The sequence below is a fragment of the Eptesicus fuscus genome, chromosome 5 (assembly GCF_027574615.1).
Source record: "Eptesicus fuscus isolate TK198812 chromosome 5, DD_ASM_mEF_20220401, whole genome shotgun sequence".
Classification (NCBI taxonomy): Eukaryota; Metazoa; Chordata; class Mammalia; order Chiroptera; family Vespertilionidae; genus Eptesicus; species Eptesicus fuscus.
Genome location: NC_072477.1, coordinates 18,926,373 through 18,941,163, shown reverse-complemented (window position 1 = coordinate 18,941,163; position 14,791 = coordinate 18,926,373). Strand labels below are relative to the sequence as shown.

The following is a 14,791-nucleotide window of genomic DNA, read 5'->3' as shown; positions in this document are numbered from 1 at the left end:
GATAAATAGTAACTATTTGGAAGCAGCAAATGTTTAATAAAGACTTACTCAATGCCTGATACTGAGCCTAGTGACAGACTGGCTTCATAGGAAAGTGAGTAATAGTCTCTTTCTTTGTTCTCTAAGAATGTTTGCTAAATTAATGATTAAACAAATGAATGAGCACCATGCTGTTGCAGAACAGACCCTGGCCTTGGTATTGGATCTACTAGGTTAAAGCCAGGCTGTGTGACTTGGAGATGATAACCTTCCCCTCTAAGAGCCTTGGTATCTTGTTTGAAAGTAGGAATAATAGATCCACATTGTAGCATTAATTGATATAACATATTAGAGGGCAGTGAAGGGAGCTTGTAGCCAAAGTGTTTGGATTGCAGAAGGTATCTAATAAGAGTTTGTTTCTTCATTAATAAGTGCTATTTGAATAACAGTAAAGTGACTGGTTTTCAAGGGTGTCATTAGTTCAACTTTATCAATTTTCTTTGAATGGACCAAGCAAGTTTTTTCTTTTCATGAATTTATTGAGATGGAAGCATATTCTTACACTGCCTAGCTACTAAGGATGTTAGGGGGCCGGCTGTGTTCCTGCTCTTTCCTTCTTCTAGAAGTTCTCCAGTAAATTATCTGTTATAAACAACTGCGGTGGTTATAAACAACTGCTCTCCTCTTATTCCACATTAAATACTTACAGGAGTCTAAGTTTTGTTTAATGTACTTTATTTTATCTGCAGCATACAGAACTATATGTACTACTATTTGTGGGGGCACTTTCACTTTTGTAAAATGCCTTCAGATCCATTATTTCATTTAGTACCCGTGACAAATCAGTGAGCTTAGTAGGGTAGGGACCAGTGCCATCAAGCCTTTTCCAAATGAGGTCACAGAACCTCAGAGTTTAAGTGGCCTACTGAAGGTCACGTAGCTTAAAAGTGGCAATGGAGGTCTAGCAACCTGTCTACAGATTTGCTGTCCACTCTATCCTGCTCTGCTTATGCTGGAAGCAAGGGGAAACTCACATTTTCATCCTAACAATCTCTTCGTTCTTTTTTGCAGAGGCTTCCATCTTGAGCTATGATGGCAGCATGTACATGAAGATCATCATGCCCATGGTCATGCACACTGAGGCCGAGGATGTGTCCTTCCGCTTCATGTCCCAGCGCGCTTATGGTCTGCTGGTGGCCACTACTTCCAGGGACTCCGCCGACACCCTGCGTTTGGAGCTGGATGGGGGACGCGTCAAGCTCATGGTTAACTTAGGTATCGTATGAAGTACCCTCTGCCACTCTGTTTGGGCTTGTCTTCCCTTTCTTTTCTGATTTTCATTGATTTGATTGAATTCTTTGTTTGTTTCTTGGAAGTTAGCTGCTCACTTCTTGTTTAATAGACCAAGGATAAAATCCAACAGCAACAAACACCTTTTCCTTGTTTCTGCATGAGGTTTTGATGTCAATTTCTGGTTTCTGAAAATAGTGGTGGATTTTTCTTTCTTTTTCTTTTCTTTTTTCTTTCTTCCTTTTTTGTTTTACTAGATTATTTGTTTTCTAAGTTTCCTTTCTTGATTTTATGGAACTGTTTAGCTTTGTGTAAAACACGCTACTTTGGTCCATCTTTTGATCAATCACATTCTCATTAAGTCCAACTCCTTGGTCACCACTCAAAACAGTCAAAGCTGAGGGCAGGGATAGGGCAGGAAATGGAGGCAAAATTGGAGGGTGGGTTGAAGAGAACTAGGATGATAAAGGCATCATTTCTACCTCCAGAGTGACTATTCAGATGGAGAATTCTGGTGGCCGTGATGACACTAGTATTACCTTATACTTTCTCCCAGTGGAGAGCTCAAGTCAAGTTCTTTCCATTGTCCTGTTGGAGAAATAATTCCATATGTTTGGAGTCTCTGACATGTGGAAAAAGAATGTGGCTTCTGATATGTATCCCTGTCTTCCTTCCAGACATTCTAATCCAACGTTCTGCAGTCATTTTTTATAAAGAGTGCTACCTTACACTGTTACCCACCAACTACTCTGATCTCCTCAGATAGTACATACCCATTTTTTCTTAATATTGAAAAGTTATGATATTATCAAATTTATAGTTTTATTTGGAGATGATCTGTTCTTCTACTGTAATTACTAATAACAGATACTTTTGAGATTCCCCTGCTATGGCCTCACTTTCTCTCTGCTTCTATCTTTTTGACTGACCTTCTATGGAGGATGGGACCTCTGGATTTTTGAAGAAAAATAATCAACTCTTTATTACTGCTGATTCTACTCAGTAGAAAGTCCATGCCGTGTTGACAGGATTAGTACTAGAGCTGAGCCCAGACCTTCTGAGCCTGGATTTGTTTGGGTATGTAGACTATGTTTGCGTCCAGAGCTCCTTTAAAAAGACTTCAGCAGAATGGCTTGTCAGAGGCATGGAGAAGACATGGTAGACAAATATATCTGATGCAAGACCGTATAAAACCTTAGATGCCTGGTGAAAAGGGGTTTTTGAATTCATCCCAGTCAGGTCAACTGGCCACACTCGGAAGATACCTATGGCACAATCAAAAAACCTCTAGGACACAGACGACTGTTTTGAGCAGTGGCTTGTTTAGTTATGTCTTTTTATTTCTTCCAATGTGCAGCTTTTACAACACTATGCCTTTTTCCTTGTCCAACCTCACTTGATTTCAGTGCGTCTCTTGTTTTTTCTTTTGTTTGTGTTCATGTGTGTTTGGTTATTTTGTTTTTCTCTTTTGCTGGATCTTTGTTGTGTTCTTGAGTTTCCAATCCTCCCCACCATCAGCCATGGTAAATCAAAAGATGGTATTCAACCCTTCAAAGGCCCAAAGCCTGCGGCCCGCATAGCAAACAGCCTTGAGAACAGAGCGTACTGAGCAGCCTGCAGGGGCTGGCATACCCCTGTCCCTCTCATCCTCCTTTCCCATCCTCCCCGCCTTCTGCAAACCAGCAGAGTGTATTACCTAAAACCAACAACCATTACAGATTGTTTACTCTGAAAAATAGCAAAAGAAATTAAAAACAACAACAACTAACAAAACCACACAAACTAAAAAAAATAAAAATAAACCAAATATAACCTTCAAATAGCTCATGGAAAAACACAATGAAGAACATTTTAACTCTGCACTTATTTCAAATAAGAGAGAGCCATATATACAAGAATGATTCAGCCCTGTGGGGTTCTGGGGAAATGCACATGGCCTTTAAACCGACAATTTCTTTTTTTCTTTTTAAATGTTGTTTTGACCCAACTATGACGGCCTCATGCATTACAACGAAAAGTGGGACGTGGGAGTAGATAAAAGGGGATGAGGAAGGGGATGAGGACAGATTCTTTTTCTCTCTTACACACACACACACACACACACACACACACACACACACACACACACACACACTTAGTCCTAGAGCCCATGTGTATTCCTAGAAACATTATTTTTCTATTTTAAACTCTCACCAAAATCTGGGAGATGTGCTTTTTGGACAGACTTTGCTCTTGCCTCTTGGCTCCTTTAGGCACAGGGTCAAGTCCAGCTCCTTCTAAGTTGAGACCTAGTATTCAAAAGAGAGTCAGCCCTTCCCTAGAGAGCACTGTGCTTCTCCTAAAGCAATGGCAACTGCTTTATTCTCTGAAGAGCTGATTTGCATTTATTTAACTTTCTTTCAAACCTAACAAAAAAAAGAAAACTGACCTTACATTTCTTGAATTTGTCTACATACAACTCTTCATATTCATGCTTGGTTTGAAGGATCTCCTTCTACCCCCTCCCAAAAATATCCCCCTTCATAGATATTCTCTTTATCATGAACTCATATTGCCCTTTGCTTGGTTATAGAATACAACTTCAAGCAGAGTTTGCACCCTCAATCATTCCCCAAGAACTGCCAACGATTGCTTCCTTCCCTCACTCCATTTAAACTATGGCACTGTTTGAGCACAGAGACAAGTGATACTGCAATTTATTTAAAATTTTCCACACATCTAAGCTCATGACATAAAAGTTTAGTATATCTCTAATGGAATATATTTCCTAATGTCAAGGTGACGAGACTTTTCTAAGGGCCTTATTTTCTGAAGCTAGGCAGGTGTGGTAGTAGTAGCCATGAGAAGTGTCCTACAATACTCAGCACATTTTTAAAAGTTGTTAGCTATTGATCAATCATATTTTGATACCTTAAAACTAAAAACTAAAATATATATTAAAACTATTTTATTATTATAGTATATTTCAATATTCTAAAAATCCTTGTAATGTTTTAACTTTTAAAATTGTTTTTATTGATTTTAGAAAGAGGAAGGGAGAGGGAGAGATAGAAACATCAATGATGAGAGAGAATCATTGATCAGCTGCCTCTTGCATGCCCCCTACTGGTGATCGAGCCTGAAACCAAGGCATGTGCCCTGACCAGGAATTGAACCTTAACCTCCTGGTTCATGGGTTGAAGCTCAACCATTAATCCATACTGGCTGGGAAAACCTTGTCTTATTTTAATTTCACAATAACTTTGTGAGATAAATCAAGAAAGCATTTTTGTGCTTAGTTTTATAAATGTGAAACAAATAAAGATATAACTTTTCAAAGATCACATCAAACATTGGTAGCAGACCTGGGACTAGAACCTGTGTTTCTACACTGCTAGACCAGCATGGGTTTTCTGTTACCTCAACAGATCAATACTGTGGATCAATGATAGGACAGTCTTAATGGCATCTAATGGCTTTTTATGATGGCCATCCTTTAAAAATGCATACATGGCTCTCTTTATTTCCTAGTAGCTGGCTTAAATTGAGCCAAACAGAAAAAAAAACAAAACCAACCAAACAAACAAACAAAAAACCAGTCAATATTGGTGCAGCCTCTTTTGTGGCCCTTTGGAATCCTCAGTAGAGTGCTGGGAATACTTTTTCAGTAGTGGAGGCTCTTAGGGAATGTGATGCAGTTTGGTTAATTGCATTAAAATTCTCCAGATGTTCTCTATCTGGAAACTGGACTTGCTGACTACAGTTTTCTATATGCATCATCGAAGACATACAACTCCTAGGAACATTCATCTCTTCCATGCTCGACCAAAACTTTTCAATATAGAAAATGATTATTTCTCCTCGTTTACTAAAATAAAATGAAAAACTAAATTAAACAAAATGAGCAACACACACGCACACACACACAAACACATACACACACACCACACAAACACCATGCCAAGGCTAAGTTAGAGAGAACTTTGCTGCTGAAGGAAGATCTAAAGAAAATTGCCTTCCCAAGAGAATTTTCCTGATTCATTTTTTATTAAAAATACATCCTTGCTATTAAGACTGCCCTCTCAGAGTCTATGAACAAGGAACTGTGATAGCTTTTTCTACTCAATCACTTTTTTTTTAGGTAAAGTAACAAAATAAGTCTTCACTTCTTGACTTAAAATAATCAATTGTCTGCCGTCTTGAAAGGTCCAAGTCCTCACATTGGTTTAAAGACACTGTTCAGTTCAGGGAACCATTTGGGTGAACCTAGAAGGATGAGCCCAACCCAACTTCCCTCTCTAGATCAGGTAGTCTAAGAATAAAATGCTCAGCTACACAGAAACCAAAGGAGAAAACCACTCCTTGTTGTTGCTTTAGGCCCACTCTCTCTCTTTCCTCTCTCTTTAGCATGCCCATACACCTGTTTCCCCTCTCCCCTTAATACATCAAGAAGGGACATTTCTGGCTTTGGGTGATGGTCAGAGCAACCAGTAGCTGAAGCCCCACCCTTTCCTCCCTACCTGCCCTCTCCCTTCCCAGTCTTCACCAGGGGCATGGCCTCCTCTGCCTGGTGATCGTACCAGTTGCTCCAGGGCTGTTTGCTCCCACTTTTCTGTTGCGGTTGACGACACATGACAAACCTAACCGCACGAAACCAAACCCAGATTTTTCTCAACAGATGTTCTGACCAACAAATAAGCTTCCAGCTTCCCTCTTCAGAATGATTGGGTGTTAGAAATTGCTCCTGTTTGGATTTCACACAGTTTCATTCTTCCCTGTCCTTTGCCACTGGCTTCTTTTTAACTTGCTCCCTTAAAATGGTTTGAGAAATTCATATGGTGGCATCATCCTCAACAAGTCCTCTATAATTATTGGGTCAACCTTCGCAGGAGAAGAACACAGTGTCTAACTGTAGTTTTCCCTTTAACTTGCTTCCTTTTCTTTGTCATGTTACTTCTACCTTTAAATATCTGATTTTAAACAAATTATTATTGGAATTCCACTATCATAAACCAAACTTAGTTTCAGCTGGGCAGCTTGGTAACAATTAACCTGAGATATTCCTGAAACGTTCCTGCCCGGTCCCCTGCTAATATCCATTGACTCCACTCAGGACCTCTGATGCTGTGAGTCCATGACTCTAAACATATATATTAATAAAAGGATAGATACTCTGAACTCTGGCATGGAAGACCTTGTCTGGTTACCAGCAATGCAAAATTAGCCACTCCTTTTCCCACTCAATTTCCCATTAAAAAATAAAAATAAAAGCAAAGACTTTTCTCTCCTTAAGATGCAGCATCACAGAGTGAAATAGGCAGGATGTCAAAGGTATCCAAGGCCTCCTACCCATGTACCTGCCTCGCCTTCTCCTTGAATGCTGTAGGCACTTGATTCAGTCTGAGCATTCGGGCAGGAAGACAGAGATAGGCTTCATGAGTGGGTTGGTCTGGGAACCTTTGAAACCAGAGTAGTCAATTGCGATAACATCCTTTAGCTCCTTTTCCCCTACACCCAACCCACCTCTCTAAAATCTGGGATGGGTGTTTGTGCGGTTAGCTGTTTGCAAGTGGCCATTTTATGACAGGAAATGACCAGGTGGTGTTAACCCTTTCCTTAACTCTAAGGATAATGGCAAGTCTGCCTTTGCAAATTTTTGTAGCATTCGGGGCCTGACCTAAGGAGAGGGGGGAGGGAGTTTGCTTTTAGAAAAAGAGAAAGGGTTAAATACTGCACTGAGAAACTTCATGGACTGATTTTTTAAAATGATGCAAAGTGTCAGATTGGCAACATATCTTTGGAATACTAATACAAAAATTGTGTTGATGCTACTTTTTAGATAAATTTTTAAAAAATCAATTGTAGATGGACATAGCATATAACCTGCATTTGGTGGGGAAATTTATGAGTAATTTTCCAAGTTTAACAAAATTAATATTTCAAAGTCCAGGTTTAAAATACTTTATCTTAAATGAATATGATTGGGGGGAAACACATACTCAATGTCTATTGTGGATATATATGTATACCAGTATATATCTCTATACATATGTGTATATATATATGTGTGTGTGTGTATATATATATGTATCCAACTTTACTAAATAATATACTGTACATATACACCCACCCTTAAACTTGTGCATACTGTATTTATATAAAATGGCCACATTTCTTGCGTGTGTCTGTCCCCGGAAGGGTGGACTGATTGTTTTTGGATGTCTGCAGCTGTTACCTTGAAGGATGCAATTTCATCTTTCATTTATTTTTCCCCATCTAGACTGTATCAGGATAAACTGTAACTCCAGTAAGTTTTCCCTCAAGTTTCATTTTGTTCTTTAAAAACGCAAAGAAAAACTGACTTTATTTTGTTTACTGTTTTATGAGCTGTTTTTTATTTGAATTCTTTTGTTTTTTTACTATGGAATGGGGGGAACTGGGGTGATGGCAAGGGCCGGGGGTGTGGTTTCTGAATTGGATCAGGTCCTATCTTCTTTCCTTGCATTTGCTCCATATGCAGAGAAGGAGGAAAGGGCACCTGATAATGAAACAACTTGAAAATGAATTGAAATGGTAATTTGTTGTTCAGGGAGAAAAAACCCTGGGAAGTGGGGGGAGGTACAAAAAGTCTTAGAGCAACCAGAATGCACTTGTCCACTACAAAAAGCTTCAGAAAATAAAAGCAAAGTTCATGACCCAGAAGGTGACTGCCAACTCTGACATTTATTTTCTGGCATATATCGCTGTAGGGTTTTTGTTTGTTTGTTTGTTTTAGTTTAGGTTTTGTGACTGCTCTATAGGAGGATGGGCGAAACATAGTTCTGGGTGATAATGCAACATTTTAACTGAAGACTTGAGACACATTCTGGCTCTTCAGAATGAAGAATTGCAGCCTATTATTTTTACTTTATCCCATTCAAACAGTTCAGTTCTTGAACAAGGGTCACGATATGGTGAAGGCTGAATACAGTTCATGCATTTCTCCCTCTGCTTAGAAATGAACAGTAACTGGAGTCAATGAGGTAGGGGAATAGGAAGAGAAAAAGAAAGATGAGTACAAGGGAAAGGATAGGCCTAAATGATAAAAGGAAGAAATGAATATGCTTTGAGTCCTATAACATATTATATTAGTTACAGTAGTTAAATAACTTACTAACTACGGTAATTAGAGTAATGAGCTGTAACTGTAACAAACATCCCAAAATTCAATGGTTCAACAAAAGAAAGTTTATTTGTTATCCAGGCAAAGTCTAATGCAAATTAGGGAGGTCTTCTGGTCAGCTTTCTTCAAAGAAGTAATTCTTTTATGAGCTGGGCCCACCACTTTGGAGATCTTTACTTCCAGTTACATCCATAGGGAAGAATTATCTTCGATGGCTATGCACTATGTCATGTTGCCTTGCCTAGAAGTGACTTATATCAGTTCTGTACATATTTTATTTTGTCAAACATGACTTCTTCCTAAGTGCAAAGGAAGCTGGGAAATGTAGTCTTGTTGTGGACCCAGGAGGAGAAAATTGGATTGGTTGAGCATCTACCACACATAAGTCTCAGTATCATCTCTACATTGTTTGCTTCTTGCTGTGCTTGGGTCTTTCTGTAGGAAAAAACTCAGGAAAGGAAATAACTTCTATATTTCATTTACTTGTTTATTCCATCAAATGAAATATTTTACAAGTGCTAGCTAGTTTAACTTTTCTTGGGGAGATGTATTTTCAGGATGACAAAGTAATAAATCCATATTCACTTTTTTCTTTTGCAAATGTTCCATACAAATTAACAAAAATAAAGAAATGTAAAAAAAGAATCTAGGTAAGCAACCACTTCCTAAAGCAAAATGCTTTATGCTTGTTTTGCTGTCACTTTTAGTTAAATTAAGCAATGTCCTTTTTTTGATGTTTTTAAAATGTTTCTAATTAGCCAGACATTCCTCATGGTATTTAGATCATTAAAAGCCTAATTGGAGAATTTTCTCTTTCTTAAAGCAGCTTTATTGAGGTATGATTTTCATACCACAAAATTCAATTACAAGCCTACAATTCAATGACTTTTATTACCTTTATAGAGTTGTCCAACATTACCACAATAGCATTTTTAGAACATTTTTATAATTCCCCCCAAATCTCCCTTACATAAATTTGCAGCTAATCCCTACTTCTACCCTTAGCCTTTGACAATTATAGAACTGCTTTTGTATTTATAAATTTGCCTTTTCTAAACACTTGATATAAATGGAATATTATAATATGTAGTCATTTGCGTCTGGCTTCTTAAAAATGATAGTATATCTACAGCAAGCTCTCTCTTTTCCTTTTGCATTAGTTTCCAAAAGGAAATAAGCTGGGAGGGGAACATGAAGGTAAAATAAACTCATCCAATGTTGAATCTGACATCTGGCTTCAAAGACTATATGCAGAACAGACAACTGAGGGAGTTATTTGATCAGGACAGCAGGTCTTGATTTTGTGCTCTAGCCACACTTTATCTTGCAATTCATTCCATAGATTCCATCTGATCAGCCATGGAAATCATCATTAGACGAGTTCCAGAGTTCTTTCTCCTGGGGAGATAGTGACTCTTCTCTAGAACACAGATACCAGCAGATTTTCTGGACCTGAATTTTCTATTCAGAGCCACCAAAAGCAGCCCTGGGAGAAACTATGTCAGCAAAGATGTGTTCCCAACTTTGATGACAGTGTAGAAAGAGTATAACTGGTGTTAATGCAATATTTAGTTAAAGAGCCGAGATTGGACTTTGGAAATCAATTTTGAATTCTCGTTATAAACCTTTAACATTCTCAGGCAGTTACTGTTGCTGAGAGCATCAGGGAATGAATCTATAGTGTCCACTGTTTGAGTGGTTTAATAGAAATGAAACAAAATGAGACATGAATCCTTTAAACTAATCTAAGACCTTTAATGTTGAGGTATGTATATATAACCAGGGTCATACTGTAGAGTCACAAAGTAAAGGATACATGTTCTTGAAGTCAATTTTAATTGTTGATTTGGACTGAAAACTTGAATTGAAACCAAAGTGACATAGTATACAGAAGAATGCAAATAAATATGAATCTCATTTAATTTGTATTTTAAGAGGAAATGTAAAAATTCAGATATTCTTTTTTTTGTGTGTGTATCCCTGCCATTATTGGCACTTGAGTGGAAAAGTTTGAGAGAACTATGTAACTAAATTATGAAAGAAAACAGGTACAAGTGATTAGAACTCTTAATTCTCTTCTCATGGACTCATTAGAATTCATAGTTCAACCTGTTACAGAATCTCAAGTTGTTTATAAGAGGTTTGCAGACCCTTCCTCTTATGCCATGTTTCATTGTGAGTGTTCAAGAAATAAGATGGCTTCACAGCCTAAATTTGAGTGTGAGAGGATTTTCTCTTACCCTCGGCTTTGTCTCCAGCTGTCCTTTTAATAGAAGTCACAGGGTGTTATTGCTCACGGTTCACAGTGGAACTGCTTTTTCCCTGGAAGGGACATACTGAATTAAGCTTTAACCAAGTTTGAATATAGGTTCATAAACTTTTCCAGTAATTTTTTTTGAATGCCTGTCTTCCAGAAAGTCAAGTAAACAACTGAATGACATCATCTGTTTTTCCCCGTTTATCTGCCACAAAATGCTATTTGTTCATAGAAATGATTGTTTTCAAGATTTTGTGTGCCAGTCTTTTTTAATGGAGAGAAGAGCATGGGAAAGAAGGATGATGTTATAGCATTAAGAATAAGCAAATGGCCATAACAGAGGGCAGCGTCTTCTGTTGACTTTGTGGGCTGGCCCTGTCTGTGACTACGGCCCAGCTATGTGCTCACTAAGGCTTTCCAAGCAGCAGAAACATTTTTCTAATCAGCTTCTCTGCTTTTCTCCCTTCTGTACCTTCTTTTTCCCCCATACTTTGTCTTTCTCCACAATATCTATGATATACTTATTATTCATTCCAAATCTCACTACTGCTGCTTACCAAATCCTCCAGGCATACCACACTATACATTCTTCTCTGGCTACTAACAACAAACATCCTATATAATGAAAGCCCAGTGACCATAATGGCAGAATGACCAGAACGACTGCTTGACCAGTCACTATAAGGTGCACTGACCACCTCTCGGCCCCTTTCCCCAGCCGGCAGGCTCTGATCACCGATGGTGAACAGGGACCCGGGGTGGGTGGCAAGAGGATGCAGGTGGCACCAGGCCAAGGCCTCCACCCTGCCAGTCACCCCACACACAGAGGGCAACGGGTAGTGGGGGTGGGGCCATCAAGTGGGCGGGAACGGCCGACCTCTCAGTCCCTCCCTCAGCCATCAGGCTCCCATACCTGGATGGGGAATGGGGAACCAGGGTGGGTGGTGGTAGGGGGCAGGGCCTGCTACTGGCATCCGGGGAAGATGGCCCTGATCACAGGCTAGGGTTAGAGACCATACCTGTGCATGATTTTGTGCACTGGGCCTCTAGTATATTAGAAATGTGCATATTGAGGTCTTTGGTTGGATCAGGGGCATTGTTGGATTTGATTCCTCTGGTAAGAATATTTAGAAATGTGTAATAGGAAATTTCCAGCTAAGAACTTTTAAATGGCCAGAGAGCAACAGAGTTGGCAGTCACTATGGTGATTGAACTCCAGGGAGACCTGGGACACTGCTAAAGAAAACAGGGCTGCTTTCTGGAGACTTTCCGGAGGATGTCACCTGTTCCTTTGGTTCTGAGGCGGGCAGTACCCTAGGAGGCATGCAGTTCTGAAAACAGGTATGAACTTCTTGTTGGTCTCATGGGTGTTTGCTTAAGTGAAAGTATGTAAAATGGTTTGTTTTCCCTTCCCTTGTCTGACTGTGACACTGCCCTGTGGTTTTCTAGCCCCTACTTTATTCTATCACTGTCAAGCTGTGTGCAGTATGGTTTGAATGAGTACAGTGAACTCACATCAATTAAATGAGTATAGCATGAAAGAATATAATGAACACATATTAATGAATATCAGTTCCCCCTTTTTCACAATCTTTCCATACTCTCAATGATTAACTACTCTGCGTATGGCCATTTTCTCAATCTTTCAAAAAACAAAAAACAGGGTGTATATATCACATGGAAATTGTGAGGTTCTGTTTATGTCTGATTATTTAGGGATATGTAGAACCTCCTTAATTACTTTGAACTTGAAGCCTTCCTAATTTATCTGTGACAAGGCTCATTTTTTTTTCTTCTTAGACATAGAGGAGAAAGGAAATAGAGTATCATACAAAAATAAAATAAAATACTGACCTTAACACTTAACATTCTCAAGTGCCACCATGTAGTCATTTGTGTCTGAAAACAGCTTTGGTAACCTTGTCCACTTCCTATAGACTCTGTTATCTTTGAATTACTATAGAGACACATAATAATATAAGCTATATGAAACTAATATCAAAGGATATGATCTCTCACATCATACCTCTCAAAACTACCGGTATGTACTAAATAATCCTTCTCTTGCACCTGCTTGCCTAGTGTCTAGTTTTGCCTTAGCCTCTCTGTCTTTAGTTTCTTATTATACTCAATTTCCAGTGTTTTGGCAAAGTCGGCATCATAGAGAGATTCTTGCTGAATTTAGGAAGAGCTTGATGAACTGCAGTTTACTTACTACACTAGAGTTTTGGTTTTCTTCTTTGTCTTCTTCTCCATCTTCCATCTCTATGGTACCAGAATACGTGACTTCCTCTTTAGTTTTGTTTTACCTAGAAATCCCAGAGTTGAATTGTCCTTAAACGCAGAAACACCTCAGATCAACCAGGGGAGTTGACTTCTATATTAAAACTCTTCTGGGAAGGAAATTATAGAACCTTCTTTGGTATCCATTCCAAGATTTGAATAACTATCAGCCATATAACCTCTCTTAATAGAGTTTTATTGGAGATGGAAAATTGTTAAATAGGATCTTATATATAATGTTACCTACAAACTACCAACATCACATCTGAGACTTTCTATTTCGACACTAAATTATTATGTTCCACTTTAGCTCTTAAAACCTGATTTCAAAAAGGTAATACATAATTTTTCTTCTCTTTGGAAAGCTTTATATTTCTTGTAATGTATAAAACACCTCAAATGTAAGTTTATTGATAGTATCAATAATAACCAGATTTTAGAATAATAAGATGCTTCCTAGTAAACTCTTATGTATGTATCTATGCATGTATAGTTGGTATATAATATTATATTTGTTATATTAGTTTCTTCTAAATAAATATTAATTCAAAATGGTTTTATTTTAAAATATTTAAAAATTATACATGGAACCAAAGGCAAACTTGTAAAAATTCTCCCTTTTATTCCTAATCCTAGTCCCTAAATTCTCTTTCTTGGAGGCAACCAAAATTATAATTTTTTAAACATTCTTCAGAGTTAATATATGAGTATACAACATATAGTTATTACCATACACCCTCCCCCTTTTTCTTCCTCAACTTCTTGACACAATGTTAACACAATTTTCTGAATCTTACTTTTTTTTTTTTTTTTCACTTAAAATGTCTTAAGGGCTATTTCATGAAGAATATAAAGGTCTACTTCATTCTTTTTAGTGGCTACTTGCATTTTATGAAGATATCATATTTGATTAAATCAGCACACTACTAATATACAATTATATTTCTCTCAGCTTTTAACTACTACTAAAACTAAGAAAATATATGGTTTTCTTCATTAGTCTTTGCACACATGTACAGCATTACCTATTAGATAAATTCTTAAATGTGAAATTGCTAGGTCAACAGATAAGTGTATCACAAATATTGATAAATATTACCAAATTGCACTCCAAAGAGGCTGTGCAGATTTTAATTTCCACCCCAAACATATGAATGTTTGCTTCTCCTCATCCTAGCCAAACATGTTGTATTATCAAACTTTTTTTTTATTTTCTCAAAATAGCTCTTCAAAATGTTGCTTCGCAAATTCAAATGAGAGCCCAATGTCACCCATAGATGTTTTTATTCAACCCCTTCACTTCTTTAAATATAAGTAGGAACTATTGTCATTCAAAACTTCAGTGACCTCTTATACCAGAAACCATATATAATAAAGATGTAATATGCAAATTAACCCTCACACCCTCATAAGATGGCTGCCTAGGACCAGGCCAGCAGGAGGGTTAGTGAGGGACTACCAAACAACTGAACAAGCAGGCTGTGTGGGGTGACCAGGCTGGCAGGGGGGCCATGAGGAGCAACCAGGCTGGCAGGGTATGCAGTTAGGGGTGACCAGGCAGGCAGACAGGTGAGCGATTAGGAGCCAGCAGTCCAGCATTGTGAGAGTGATGTCCGACTGCCAGTTTAGGCCGCATCCCAGGGATTGGGCCTAAACCGGCAGTCAGATATCCCCCAAGGGGTCCCAGATTGGAGAAGGTGCAGGCTGGGCTGAGGGGACCCCCACCCCCCAACCCTGTGCACAAATTTCATGCACTGGGCCTCTAGTCTTTTAATAGAAATCTGCTATAGCAGCATTTTATATGTAAATACTTTTTATTAAACATTAATGTAATAGAAAAT

The 14,791-nt window shown here is 38.3% G+C and overlaps 1 protein-coding gene across 5 annotated transcripts in view; it reads left to right on the top strand.

The window, feature by feature from the left end:
- The window catches only part of NRXN3 (neurexin 3), a 1,497,182-nt gene that overhangs the window by 507,464 nt on the left and 974,927 nt on the right, over positions 1-14,791 (top strand). For all 5 annotated transcript variants that reach the window (XM_054715858.1, XM_054715857.1, XM_054715860.1 and 2 more), the window contains 2 exons: positions 1,051-1,254; positions 7,529-7,555. In XM_054715858.1, coding sequence (XP_054571833.1) covers positions 1,051-1,254; positions 7,529-7,555 — 231 coding nt within the window. The remainder of the gene's footprint in view (positions 1-1,050; positions 1,255-7,528; positions 7,556-14,791) is intronic.